General features: G+C 41.3%; 1 protein-coding gene across 4 annotated transcripts in view; it reads left to right on the forward strand.

Moving 5' to 3' along the window:
* Positions 1-439: 439 nt before the first annotated feature.
* The window catches only part of PTPN2 (protein tyrosine phosphatase non-receptor type 2), a 94,850-nt gene continuing 81,260 nt past the window's right edge, over positions 440-14,029 (forward strand). Inside the window, exon 1 of one of the 4 annotated variants that reach the window (XM_058556760.1) lies at positions 440-592. In XM_058556760.1, coding sequence (XP_058412743.1) covers positions 524-592 — 69 coding nt within the window. In that variant the 5' untranslated portion in view covers positions 440-523. The remainder of the gene's footprint in view (positions 593-14,029) is intronic. The other 3 variants (XM_058556757.1, XM_058556758.1, XM_058556759.1) reach the window with 3 other exon arrangements.

The raw sequence follows: 14,029 nt of genomic DNA on the forward strand, positions 1-14,029 counted from the left end.
GTCACAGGTCGCTAAACTGACCTAGATGATGTTTAAAATAAAACTCAAACACCGCATTTAAAAATATTAAGACTAAGAAGAAAAAGACAATTGAGACAGCAAGAAGGAAGGAGGGGGTCTTCTCACGGGACTTGCTTGGCCTGCTGCATTCCTAGGAACATCGCAGTACTCCACCTCCTCCCTCGGGCCAGTCCGCGGGAGTCCAAGGGGCGGGCCACCTTCTGCCCAGCCTCCCCGGACAGCAGCCTCTGGGCCCCGCCCCCTATCCACCTGGACGCCCTCTGGATCACGCCTCCCCCGAGCGCCCCGCCCAGCCGCAGTCGAACCCGCGCGGCGCGAGTTAGCGTGCTGACGTCCGACGCTCCAGGTACTTTCCCCGCGGACGGCGGAGACCGGCGTGGGGGCGGGGCTGCGAGCGGAGCGCGCATGCGCTGCAGCGCCAGCGCTCTCCCCGGATCGTCGTGCGGGGCCTGAGCCTCTCGGCTGGCGCAGGCTCTGGTCGCGCCAGCTCGCTCCCGCCGCCATGTCTGCTACCATCGAGCGGGAGTTTGAGGAGTTGGATGCTCAGAATCGCTGGCAGCAACTGTACTTGGTGAGTCGCGCGCATCAGCCGCTGTCCTCCTCCGAGGACCCGGGATCCCGCCCGTCTCCCCCGCCTCCCGCTTGGGGCGGAAGTTGCGGCGCGCGGGCCGCGTCAGGGGCGCGCCTGCGCCGACCGAGTCTTCGGTCCCTATTGAAAAAAAGATTTTCGATGAGAGTGCTAATCGTAAGCGCAAGCGCAGAGTTAGTTCTGGAAGGTGGCGCCACAGCGGCGCCTTGTGGTGGGCGCGGACGTGCTCCGTGGCCCGGGGGCACCCGGGAGGCCGGGGCTGGCGGTGGGTGACCAGTGAGGCCCGCGGGCGAGCTGAGAGACGGCGGAGGGCGGTGAAGCCGCGCGGGGCCGTGGGGAGAGGCGGGGGACTGCGAGGCCGTGGGGGCTGCTTGGGGAGCGGGCTGCAGCCTCGCGGTCACTCGCACGGCCCTGTGCCTGGCTCTGCCCGCGGACACCTTTTCCGCCGGCCAGGTGTTCTGTAGCCGAGCGGGCGGAGGCCGGCCGCGGCACCCATTTCCGAAGGCGCGGCCGGCTCTTGCTTCGGTTGCTGTGGGTGGCTCCTGGGCGTCTCGAAGCGGCAGTGCCCGAACCGTAGTGGCGGCGAGAGCTCCTGGCGGATTAGCAGACTTAATTTTGTCAGAGCCCAGTGTCTCAGCGTGTGGGTCGTCCTCCACAAAGAGCTTCCAGGAACGAGAATAGGCTTTGTATAGTTAAAAGAAATAAGGATGTCGTTCTATTTTTAATTTTTTTTTACGGAGGCATACGTTACATACAGTCAAAGATCTTATGTATGTAGTTAAGCAAGCTTCATAAATGTGTACATCTGTGCGAGCACTACTCAAATCAAAATAAAGAACCTTTCCACCACCGCAGAAGGTGCCATCGTGCCCCGTCCTCCACCCCATAGGCCACCACTGTTCAGATTTCTTATCACCATAGAATAATCTTGCCTGTTCTCGAACTCATAAATAGAATCGTATGTAGTTGAACTCTTGTGACTAGCTTCTTTAGATTAACTAGAGAACCTTTTAATTCAAACAGAACTTTTCTCTTTTAAAATGATTTAATTGCTTGTTTTTTATTGTTTAATTACTAGTATATTATTCCCCAAGTTGAATTAAGTGGTGAGTTAAATGCTGCTCCTGTTGTTCGGTTCACTCTGTAAAGTAAAAGGGAAAAAAAGGGCTTTCCTGTAAATCTGGATGATCCTGGGTGTTTCCCCGTTCCATTTAATTAGATGACAGTAAAAAATGTTTCCTTTGTCGTTATGTTTAGAATGTAACATTTTCTTCTTGAACACATTAGCAGGAAGTATAATAAATACCCTGATTTACATGAGTACAGAGTGTGTTAGAACAGGGTACTAACTTTAAAGAATGCTGGTAAGACTTCTCCGATTATAGAAAATTTTAAATGCAAATTCTAGTAGGAATCTTAATGTAAGAGCCTACCAGCTGTCTTCTCTAGTTACATTTGTTTTAGTGGAGGCTGCTGTCTCAAAGTTGCTAGTGATATATCAAAATGCAGATTTGAGAGGAGAAAGGTGAATGGCTACAACTTAGTTCAGCTTAACATTTTGGTTAAGCAGTTTGATTTTTTTTGTTTGGTATCATTAACATCCTTGAAAATTCAGTGAAAACGGTAATCCCTCACCAGAAAAATGCAGTTACTTACATCCGCTCAAAATTGCGCCTTCAGTTTCGAGGAGTTAAGGAAACCCTTCCATGAACTTGTGCCTCAGAATCCAACCTCAGTGGGTTGGTCAATACAGTAGAAATCATGCAATACACACTGGTTGTTATAGTAAGAGTAGGTCACAAAGTTAGTAATGAAAAGCAAGTCTAGGAAAAGTTTAGGCTAAGTGTTTTCTTTGACTCGAGAATATTCATTCAGCCATTCTGCAAATATGTACTGAGCCTCAGTGGTGTGCCAGCCCTTGCTCTGGGCCTTGGAGATTCAGCAGAGAATGCCACTGACAAAGTTCCTGCTCTTGAGGAGCTCACATTCTAGGACTTGTTCTCTTGAGGGCCTCATTGCAATTCCATATTTTCATTCATTCACTTATAACACACCTCTTATGTGCTGGTGTTAGACTGAGTCCCTGCTCTCAAGGATCCAGCCTTGTGGGGAGTAATAAATAGGTAAGCAGGTGAAAACATAAAAGTAATAAATGCAAAAGCTAGTGTTAAGTACAGAGTGCTTACATTCCCAAAGGGGTGCACCTGGGAGTTCTGGTGATGCTTCCTGGAGGAGTGAGGGCCTTACCTAAGTGTTGAAGGACAAGTTGGCCAGGTGAAGAGAATGAGGGAGGGGGAGAGAATTAGTGTTCCTGAGAAGGAAGAAATGTGTGTAAAGGCACAGTGCATAGAATGCCAAGAGAACTGCCAACAATTTAGTCTGGTAAGGAGTGTGGTGTGAAGTTGAGGTGCTGGAGAGATAAGGCCAGAGAGTAAGACAGAGCCTCTGAGGCCCTTGGAGATCAGACTAAGGAATTTGAGCTACTTGATAGGACTCACCAAGGAATTTTAAGCCCAGAAGTACGACGATCATATTATATTTATTTTTAGCATGAGCGTTCTTCTGCCAGTGGGTTGGATGGGGCTAAGTCTAGGCAGGTAGCACAGGCAAGTGGTCTGTTGGAGTAGACCTGAAGAGAAATGTTGAGCTCCTGAACAGTGACGGTGGCAGGAGGAATGAAGGGGAGATACAGATTTGAAATGGTAAGGGGATAGATCTGTTTGGTTTTGAAACTGTTCAATTTGAGGTATCTGTAAGACATCGAAATGGAAATAGTTTAATATATAAATTTGGAGTTCAGGAAAGGTCTGAGCTGTAAATATGATTTTGGAAATCATGAGCACATAGGTGATGTTTGAGGTCCTAGACGTGGATAAGATCACCCAAGGAAAATACAGAGGCTTGGAAATGCTGAAGGCCAAGGAAAGAATCTTGACGGACGACAACATTTAAAGGTGTAGGTAGAGAAAGAGGAGCTTGCAAAAATGACTGGAGAGGAATAGCCATAGAAGTGGGGAGAAAATCGGTGGTGGGGTGTGGAGGGAGTTGATGGTCAGCAGGACCACATGCTGCGAATGGGACAAATAAGGTCAAAACTTGAGAGGGCCCATTGAATCAAGACTAGAAGATCAGCAAGTATCTTAAAGAGAGCAATTTCAGTGGAGTACAGAAGTCAGATGCCAGGCATTGAGAAGAGAAGGTGGAAAGAAGTACAAAGGAGCAAGAGCAAGTGTTGAGAAGCCCAACTTGATGGGATGGAGTGGGGAAAGGTAGCTAAAATAAAGCATGATTATGTGACTTCTCTACTTAAAACTTTCAGTGATTTCTCGTAATGTAAAATTCAGACCCCTCCTATGGCTCACAAGACCACATGTCCTGCCTCCCCATATGACTGTCTTCCCTCTTTTCCACTAGGTTCTGTTCCTTGAAATGTGCATGTCCATTCTCTCCTTAGGGCCTTTATAAATGTAGTTTTCTTTGCCTTAGCACAGCTTTTCCCCCTTTTCTTTCCCCTTTTGTTTAACTACCTCCTACTCATCCCTGAAGTCTCGCTTCCGTACGGGGCCTTCCCAACCCTCCCATGCAGGGTATGATCCCCTCTTACATACTTCTGTAGCATCCCACCGACTTCCCCTTTAATAGCAGTGCATTGGATGTAGTGCAGCAGCAGATTATTTAGGGAACACAGTTTGCATTAAGCAAACCACTATCGCTTGAGTAGGGAAAAAGTATTTAGGCTTTCTGCTTTGTACATGACAACAGTGTGTGATATTTATAATCATGTTTGAGAAGAGTTGTGCTTTTTTGGCAATCCTAATTGGACTAGGAAAAGAAAGGCTTTACTCTTGAGCAAAACCTCGATGTAACTAAAAGCTAGACTTGCTTAGTGGTATGAGAACTTACACTTTATACCTTATTGACGGTCTTGCAGGAAAAATGAATTTATTTTGAGACTGAAGCTCTTCTGTTCCCTTACTCTTTTTAACCTCATTTGAACAGTTGCTTTTATAACATAACTGTTGATAATGGGAGGTTTCTTGGGAATGAATTGAGTTGGAGCAGAACAGACTATTAGTTCGAGTTTATCTTCTTCACTGCCTCATCAGAGCTTCATGTAGACAGTGCCAATGCCTTGCGCAGAATCAGGCACCTACTAGGCACTTGATAAATATCTGTTGAATAATGACTTCTTACCAGAGAAGGGTGACTTGATATGTTTACATGATTAGGAGGATAAGCCTAACGAGAGAGATTGGAGGTTGAAGAAATAGGGATAGTTTTTGGAGCCAGAAACCTTGGAAAACAGGAGCTGGTGGGATCAAGAGCACACAGGTGGAAGATTGGCCTCAAAAGGGCACAATTGGCAGAGGTGAGATTGCTGGAAAGGTCTTAATTTGCTCTGACTGACAAACTAGTAACATTATTGTAGTCTGAGTTTAGTTCTGTTTTTTTGAGAAATATTCATGAATTGCTTTTTGCCTTTCCTTTAGTCACTACTGATTGCTGTCTGAATCAGGCTGGAGCATGAGAAGGGCAGAGAAAAGGAATGGAGTTTTGTGAGCCTGTTGGAGAAGAGAGTAAAACTGTAGGGAAATGGCAAAAGCTAAGTCATGGAATAATGTTTCTAGTAAGTGGTGGCCCGGAAGGAATTTGGTTAATTAATCAGACTTTAGGAACCATTGAGCTCTTAACTGGTCATTTTTCTTTATTAGAAATAGTTCACATATTATCAGAGTAAGAGCAGTTTTTACGATTTGTGAGTCAGCTAATTTTTAGAAGTAAGTTATCAAGCAAACTTTATTCTTTTCATACTTACAGTGGGCAGCCAGTTAGGCAGGATGAATCAAAGCTGTCTTATTCTAAAACACTTCTCGGTACAAATTCTCCTACTATTGTTTGATCTTAGTGCTCAGTGCTTTTACATGGTTGCACAGGCCTTTGCTGTATCAAACTCCTTGAATTTCCTTGAAAATCACCTGCTTTCTCACACCTTGGAGTCTGCACATGTTGGATATACTCTGTGCCTACTTTATCTATCTGGGAAACATCTTCCAGACTAGACTTTAGTCTCCTTAGGCAAAGTGATATGCTCCTTTTTCTCTGATTCCTGAGCCCTCTATATTCTTTTTTAGAGTATGAATCACATTGTTTTGTAAGTGACTGCTTGTCTGTGTAGCTCCTTGAGGGTTGCATTGTTTTTTGTTTCCCCACCGTCTGCTTGTAGGTCTGAGACATGTTAGATGCTCAGTAAGTATTCACTAAACAAAGAATACTGCTCCCCTTCTAAAATGTCAGCACCTTGGTTTATTCCACCTCACCCCCACCCCATTCACAGCTGAGGATACACCCTTCGAACATGAGGTTGTGACTTATGTAAAGTTACCATGTCCGTTAGTGACATAGCTGGGGCCCAAATCTAGTCCTTGAGATTCTCATTTCACTGTTGTCCTAATTTGCCAATGTGACCGCCTATGTTGCCTTCTTATGATCTACTTGAGATTAATGGCACTGAGGGAATCATTTAAATTTTTGATGGCAGGGAGGGGAGTGGAATGTGTTATAATGGGTAGGGTCATTTTAGGACTGGGGGCCTTTAAAACAGTATCTGGGATCCATGAATCAGACTGGAAAGGGATTTCCAAGTCCCCTGAAACTGTAGGCTAAATTATGTGTATATATGTATGTACCTGGGTATTTAGTTTCTAGGTGATTCCATAGGTGTTGGGAGATTCTTAAATGGATCTCTGATTTCTCAAAGGGTAAGGACCACTGCTTTAAGGGAAAGCAGCCTTGGGAATGGTGACCCAATAGAGAAATCATACTGTGTTTTGCCTTTGACATACATTCTATAGATTACTGATACCTACAATTGTGGAAATCCAGATAGTTGTATTTGTCCCCTAGCCTTTCTAGCGTGCCTCTTGTTTAGTTTCTTGATTTTAACCACAGTCTCCAACAGCTCTTTTTGGCTTCTCCCAGATTGTTACTATCCACAGAATTCCCTGTTCCCAATTGGAAAACTATTATTGCTCCTTTGCAGTCTCCTACCTTCTGTCTCCCTGCCTAATCTTCTTGTTCTCTTACTCTACTCACTCTCTTCCAGAGGGTAAACCAGAGATAGGAACAGATAAGATCTGGGAAAGCAAAATTAAAATGAACATAAGTGTGCTCTTCACTTTCTCAAATAAGCATACATATGATTTGTTTCCCCTGGAAAATGTTATCTAGATTCTCTATGCTCTATTCTCTGTCAGCAGCGTGGTAGTTCCACTTAACGCTCCATTAAAGTCGTTATTTCTTGTTGGTAAGCCATTAGGGGCAGAGAATATTTAACCCAACTACTGTATGTTTTACCACAAAAAAATTTAATTGGATATCTACCTCATTCCTTATACCAAAATAAAATCCTGGTTAAGCAATGATTTAAACAAAAGAAATGAAATCATAAAATTGTATAAGAAAACACTGGAGAAAATTTTTTGTGGTTGTAGAATAGAGAAGGCCTTTCTAAGCCATGGCAGAAAAACCTAGAAAAGGCTGATAAATCTGATTTTATGAAAATTTTAATTTTCTACATGAAAAAATACCATAAGCAAGGTCAAGAGATAATCAGTAAATTGAAAACATATTTGCCGTATATGACAAAGGCTTAACTTCCATAATAAAGAGCTCCTACATATCAAAAAGAGAAAGGAAATACAAATGGCTTTTAAAAATAAGAGAAGCTGTTCAACTTCATTCATAATAACAATTGCAAATTATAACTACAGTAAGACCATTTTTCACCTATCAGACAAAGATCAAAATGTTTGATAATATAACTGTGTAGGTGAAGGTATAGGGAAATAGGGACTTTCTTACACTATTGATGTAAGTGTATGTTGATACAGCGTCTTTGGAGGGTTATTCAATGCAGCATTGTTTGTAATAGCTAAAGACTAGGAATAACCTACGTGTCCATTATAGGTGCGCGGTTAAATAATGAATACTATTCAACTGTTATTTTTTTTGTTTTTTTTTTGTGTGTGAGGAAGATCAGCCCTGAGCTAACACCCATGCCAATCCTCCTCTTTTTTTTTTTTTTTTTCTGCTGAGGAAGACTGGCCCTAGGCTAACATCTGTGCCCATTTATATGGGATGCTGCCACAGCATGGCCTGACAAGCAGTGCATTGGTGCACGCCTGGGATCCGAACCTGTGCTGCCAGCAGCGGAGCGTGCGCACCTAACCGCTACGCCACGGGGCTGGCCCCTATTCAACTGTTAAAATGAACACATGAGATCTATATGGAAGGATTTCCAGTATATATTAAGTGAAAAAAGCAAGGTGCACAACAGTACGCTAATGTTTGTTTCACAGGGGTGGGATAGAGGGAGAGAGGGAGGGAGGAAGTCAGGTGACAACTTATATATGGATAAAGTATCTCTGGGAAGAAGAAACTGGTTAGTATAACAAAATTTGCCGTTTTAACCATTTTTAAGTGTACAATTCAATGTTGTTCATTACATTTACGCTGTTGTGCAACCATCACCACTATTTCCAAAACCCTTTGAGCACCCCAAACAGAAACTGTGTACCCATTAAGCAATAACTCTGTATTCCCCCATCTGCTAGCCCCTGGTAACCTCTACTCTACTTTTGATCTCTGAGAATTTCCCTGTTCTAGGTACTTCATTCAAGTGGAATCATACAATATTTATCCCTTTGTGTCTGACTTATTTCACTTAGCATGTTGTTGTCAAGGTTGAACCATATTGTAGCCTATATCAACTTCATTCCTTTTTATGGCTAATATTTTTCTGTATATATAATACCACATTTTGTTTGTACATTCAAGTGTTAACAGACACTTGGGTTGTTTCCACCTTTTAGCTGTTGTGAATAATGCCATTATGACCCTTGGTGTGCAAATATCCATTGGAGTCCCTGTTTTTAATTCTTTTGGTTTTAGACCTAGAAGTGGAATTGCTGGATAATGTGGTAATTCTATGTTTAGGTTTTTGAGGAACTGCTAAACTGTTTTCCACAGTGGCTGCAACGTTTTGCATTACCACCAGCGTTGTTCGAGGATTCAGGTTTCTTCACATCCTCACTAACACTTATTATTTTCCATTTTTTAAATTATAGGCACGCTAGTGGGTATGAAGTAGTATCTCATCGTGGTTTAGATTTCCATTTCCCTAATGACTAAGGATGTTGAGCATCTTTTTCATGTGCTTATTGACCATTTGTGTATCTTCAGAGAAATGTCTATTCAAGACCTTTGCCTTTTTTTTTAATTGACTTTATTTTTTTAGAGCAGTTTTAGGTTCACAGCAAAATTGAGGGAGAAGATAGGCGATTTTTCATATACCCCCTACCCCAACACATGTATAGCCTCCCCCATTATCAAAATCTCCCATCAGAGTGGTAAATTTGTTAAAGCTGATGAACCTACCTTGACATTAACACATCATACTCACCCAAAGTCCATAGTTTACCTTGGGGTTCACTTTTGGTGATGTATGTTCTATGAGTTTGGACAAATGTACGTGTATCCATCATTATGACATCATACAGAATATTTTCACTGCCCTAAAAATCTTCTGTGGTCTGCCTATTCATCCCTCCTCTCCATCTCCCAACCCCTCACAACCACACTAATCTTTTTACTGTCTCCATAGTCTTGCCTTTTCCAGAATGTCATATACTTGGAATCATACAGTGTAGCCTTTTCAGATTGGTTTTTTTCATTTAGTAATATGCATTTAAGTTTCCTCCATGTCTCCATGGCTTGATAGCTCATTTCTTTTTAACACTGAATAATATTCCTTTGTCTGGATGTAACACAGTTTATTTATCCATTCACCTTCTGAAGGACATCTTCATTGCTTCCAAGTTTTGGCAGTTATGAATAAAACTGCTATAAACATCCATGTGCAGGTTTTTGTGTGGACATAAGTTTTCAACTCCTTTGGGTAAATACCAAGGAGTGCAATTGCTGGATCATATGGTAAGAGAATGTTTTGTTTTATAAGAAACTGCCAAACTGTCTCCCAAAGTGGCTGTACTGCTTTGTCTTCCTACCAGCTGTGAATGAAAGTCACTGTTGCTCTATATCCCTGTCAACATTTGGTGGTGTTTCAAATTTTGGCCATTCTAATAAGTGTCTTTGCCTATTTTTAAATTTTTTGTCCTTTTGTTGTTGAATTGTAGGAATTCTTTATATATTCTGGTTATTAGTCCCTTGTCAGATGTATGATATGCAGATATTTCCTCCTAATCTGTGGGTTTTCTTTTCACTCTATAGATAGTGTCATTTGATGCACAAAAGTTTTTAATTTTGGTGAAGTCCAATTTATCTGTTTTTCTTTTGTCACCTGTGTTTTTGGTGTCATAGTTTAAGAGACCATTGCCAAATCCAAGATCATGAATATTTTCAATCTCTGTTTTCTTCTAAGAGTCTTATAGTTTTAGCACTTACAGTTAGGTCTTTGATTAATTTTTAGTTAATTTTTGTATATGGTAAGGGTCCAACTTCTTTCTTTTGCATGTAGATATCCAGTTTTCCCAACACTATTTGTTGAAGAAACTGTTCTTTCCACATTGGGTGGTCTTAGCTACATTGTCGAATATCAATTGACCATAGATCTAAGGGTTTATTTCTGAACTTTGTATTCTATTCCATTGATCTACACAAATTTGATTACTGTAGCTTTGTAGTAAGTTTTGTAATCAGGAAGTGTGAGTCCTCCAACTTTGTTACTCCTTTTCAAGACTGTTTTGGCTATTCAGGGTCCCTTGAAATTCCGTATGAATTTTGGGATGAGTTTTTCCATTTCTGCAAAAATTGTCATTGGAATTTTGATAGGGATTAATTACATTGAATCAGTATACAGGCATACCTTGGAGATGCCGTCGCATGAACTTAAATAAAGCAAGTCACATGAACTTTTTGGTTTCCTGGTAAATATAAAAGTTATGTTTACACTATATTATAGTCTATTAAGTGTGCAAAAGCATTATGTCTAAAAAAATAATCTACCTACCTTAATTAAAAATACGTTATAGCTAAAAACTGCATCACATCATCTGAGCCTTCAACAAGTCGTAATCTCTTTGCTGCTAGAAGGTCTTGCCTTGATGTTGATGGCTGCTGACTGATCAAGGTGGTGATTGCTGAAGGTTGAGGTGGCTGTGGCAATTTCTTAAAATGAGACAGTGAAGTTTGCTGCATCGATTGACTCTTCCTTGCATGAACGATTTCTCTGTAGCATGTGATGCTTTTTGATAGCATTTTACCCACAGTAGAACTACTTTCAAAATTAGAGTCAGTCCTCTCAAACCCTGCTGTTGCTTTATCAACTAATTTTATGTCATATTCTAAATACATTGTTGATATTTCAACTGTCTTCACAGGATCTTCACAGGGGTAGATTCCATCTCAAGAAACAACTTTCTTTGCTCATCCATGAGGAGCAACTCCTTATCTATTAAAAGTTTTATCATGAGATTGCAGCCATTCAGTCACATCCTTCAGGCTCAACTTCTAATTCTAGTTCTCTTGCTTTTCCACCACATCTGAAAGTTACTTCCTCCCGTGATGTCTTGAATCTCTCAAAGTCATCCATGAGGGTTGGAATAAATTTCTTATAAACTCCTGTTAATGTTGATATCTTGACCACTTCCCCTGAATCACAGATGTTCTTAATAGCATCTAGAATGGTGAATCCTTTCCAGAAGGTTTTCAGTTTACTTTGCTCAGATCCATCAGAGGAATCACTATCTATGGTAGCCATAGCCTTATGAAGTATAGTTCTTCTTTTTTTTGTTAGGAAGATTAGCCCTGAGCTAACATCTGTTGCCAGTCCTCCTCTTTTTGCTGAGGAAGATTGGCCCTGGGCTAACATCCACACCCATCTTCCTCTACTTTATACGTGTGACCCCTGCCACAGCATGTCTTAAGTGGTGTGTAGGTCTGCACCCCGGATCCGAAACTGTGAACCCTGGGCCGCCAAAGTAGAGCATGCAAAGTTAACCGCTATGCCACCGGGCAGGCCTCAAAGTGTATTCCTTAAATAATAAGACTTGAAAGTCGAAATTATTCCTTGACCCATGGGCTGCAGAACGGATGTTATGTTAGCAGGCGTGAATACAACATTAATCTCAGTGTACATTTCCATCAGAGCTCTTGAGTGAACACGTGCATTGTCAATGAGCAGTAAAATTTTGAAAGGAATCTTTTTTTCTGAGCAGTAGGTCTTAACGGTGGGCTTAAAATATTCAGTAAACCGTTTTGTAAACAGATGTGCTGTCATTCAGCATTTACTGTTCCATTTATAGAGCACAGGCAAAGTAGATTAGCATAAGTCTTAAGGGCCCTAGGATTTTTGGAATGGTAAATGAACACTGGCTTCAATTTAAAGTCACTAGCTGCATTAGCCCCTACCAAGAATCAGCCTGTTCTTTGAAGCCAGGCATTGACTTCTCTGTAGATGGCATCTTCTGCCAACCTTTACTGGCTTCAGACTTGGCTTCTGCAGCTTCCTCACCTCTTTCAGCCTTCATAGAGTTGAATAGAGTTAGAGCCTTGCTTTGGATTAGGCTTTGGTTTAAGGGAATGTTGTGGCTGGTTTGTTCTTTCCAGACCACTAAAACTTTCCATATCAGTAATAAGCCTGTTTTGCTTTCTTACGATTTGTGTGTTCATGGGAGTAGCACTTGTAATTTTCTTCAAGAACTTTTCTTTTGCATTCCTAACTTGGCTGTTTGGCACAAGAGGCCTAGCTTTCAGCCTATCTTGGCTTTTGGCATACCTTCCAAACTAAGTTTAATCATTTTAGCTTTTGATTTAAAGTGAGAGACATGCAGTTCTTCCTTTCACTTAAATACTTAGAGGCCCATGTAGGGTTGTTAATTGGCCTGATTTCAGTATTCTTTTGTCTCAAGGAATAGAAGGCCCAAGGAGAGGAGGAGAGATGAGAGAATGGCTGGTCGATGGAGCAGTCAGAACACACACATTTATCAAGTTTGCTGTCTTATGCAGGCATGGTTCATGGTGCCCCAAAACAATTACACTAGTAATATCAAAAATCATTGATCACAGATCACCATAACAAATATAATAATGATGAAAAAGTTTGAAATATTGTGAGAATTACCAAAATGTGACACAGAGACACAAAGTGAGCAAATGCTGTTGGAAAAAGGGCGCCAGTAGACTCGCTCGACACAGGGTTGTCACATACCTTCAATTTGTAAAAAATGCAATATCTGGGAAGTGCAATAAAGTGAACTGCAATAAAATGAGGTATGCCTGTATTGCTTTGGGTAGTTTTGTCGTCTTAATATTAAGTCTTACAATTCATGACTATGGGATGTCTTTCTGTTTATTTAGGTTGTCTTTTAATTTCTTTCAGCAATGTTTTGTAGTTTTCAGTGTACAAGTCTTTTACCTTCTCAGTTAAGTTTATTCTTAAGTATTTTATTCTTTTTGATTGTATTGTAAATGTGATTGTTTTCTTAATTTCTTTTTTTGGTTTATTCATTGCTAGTGTATAGAAATACAACTTATTTTTGTGTGTTGATTTTGTATTTTGCAACTTTGCTGAATTTATTAGCTTGAACAGTTCTTTTGCTGAATAAGTTTTCTACATATAAGATCATGTCACTTGTGAATAGAGATAGTTTAACAACTTTTTTTCCAATTTGGATGCCTGTTATTTCTTTTTTTGCCTTCTGGATAGAACTTCCAGTACTGTGTTGAATAGAAGTGGTGAAAGTGGGAATCCTTGTCATTTTCCTAACCAATTTTTTTTTCTAAATAACTACCTGGTTTTATCATACTGTTTGTTGAATAATTCATTCCTCTTTCCCCCCTCCCTCCTCATTTACAATACTATCTTTATAGTTTGCAGGATTCTTTATGTGTATTGGGTAAATGAAGCATGAACAAATGCCTGCCTTATCTGATCTGTCTCCACCTGTTCATCCTCATTTCTTGTATTTCCCTCTCCTGGGCGCCACAAGTCTTGTGTTGCTTATATTGTTGCAAGACATCAGTTATTCATTCTTTCATTCATTTATTTTGTTTGTTTGTTTTTTGGTGAGGAAGATTGGCCCTGAGCTAACATCTGTTGCCAGTCTTCCTCTGTTTTGTATGTGGGACACTGCCACAGCGTGGCTTGATGAGTGGTGTGTAGGTCTGCACCTGAGATCCGACCCTGCGAACCCCAGGCTGCTGAAGCAGAGCACGCGAACTTAACCTCTATTCCACCAGGCCGGCCCCTTATTCATTTATTTTTTATGTACTTTCACATCTTTGTCACTTTGCACAAGCCATTTTTCTGCCTGGACCCTTCTTTCCCTGCTTGTTTACATGGCGTGCTCCTGCTCATTCTTTAGGTCTATTCATGCTCTTCACTCCCTCAGGCAAAAATAA

This window comes from Diceros bicornis, chromosome 16, assembly GCF_020826845.1.
Source record: "Diceros bicornis minor isolate mBicDic1 chromosome 16, mDicBic1.mat.cur, whole genome shotgun sequence".
NCBI classification, from domain to species: Eukaryota; Metazoa; Chordata; class Mammalia; order Perissodactyla; family Rhinocerotidae; genus Diceros; species Diceros bicornis.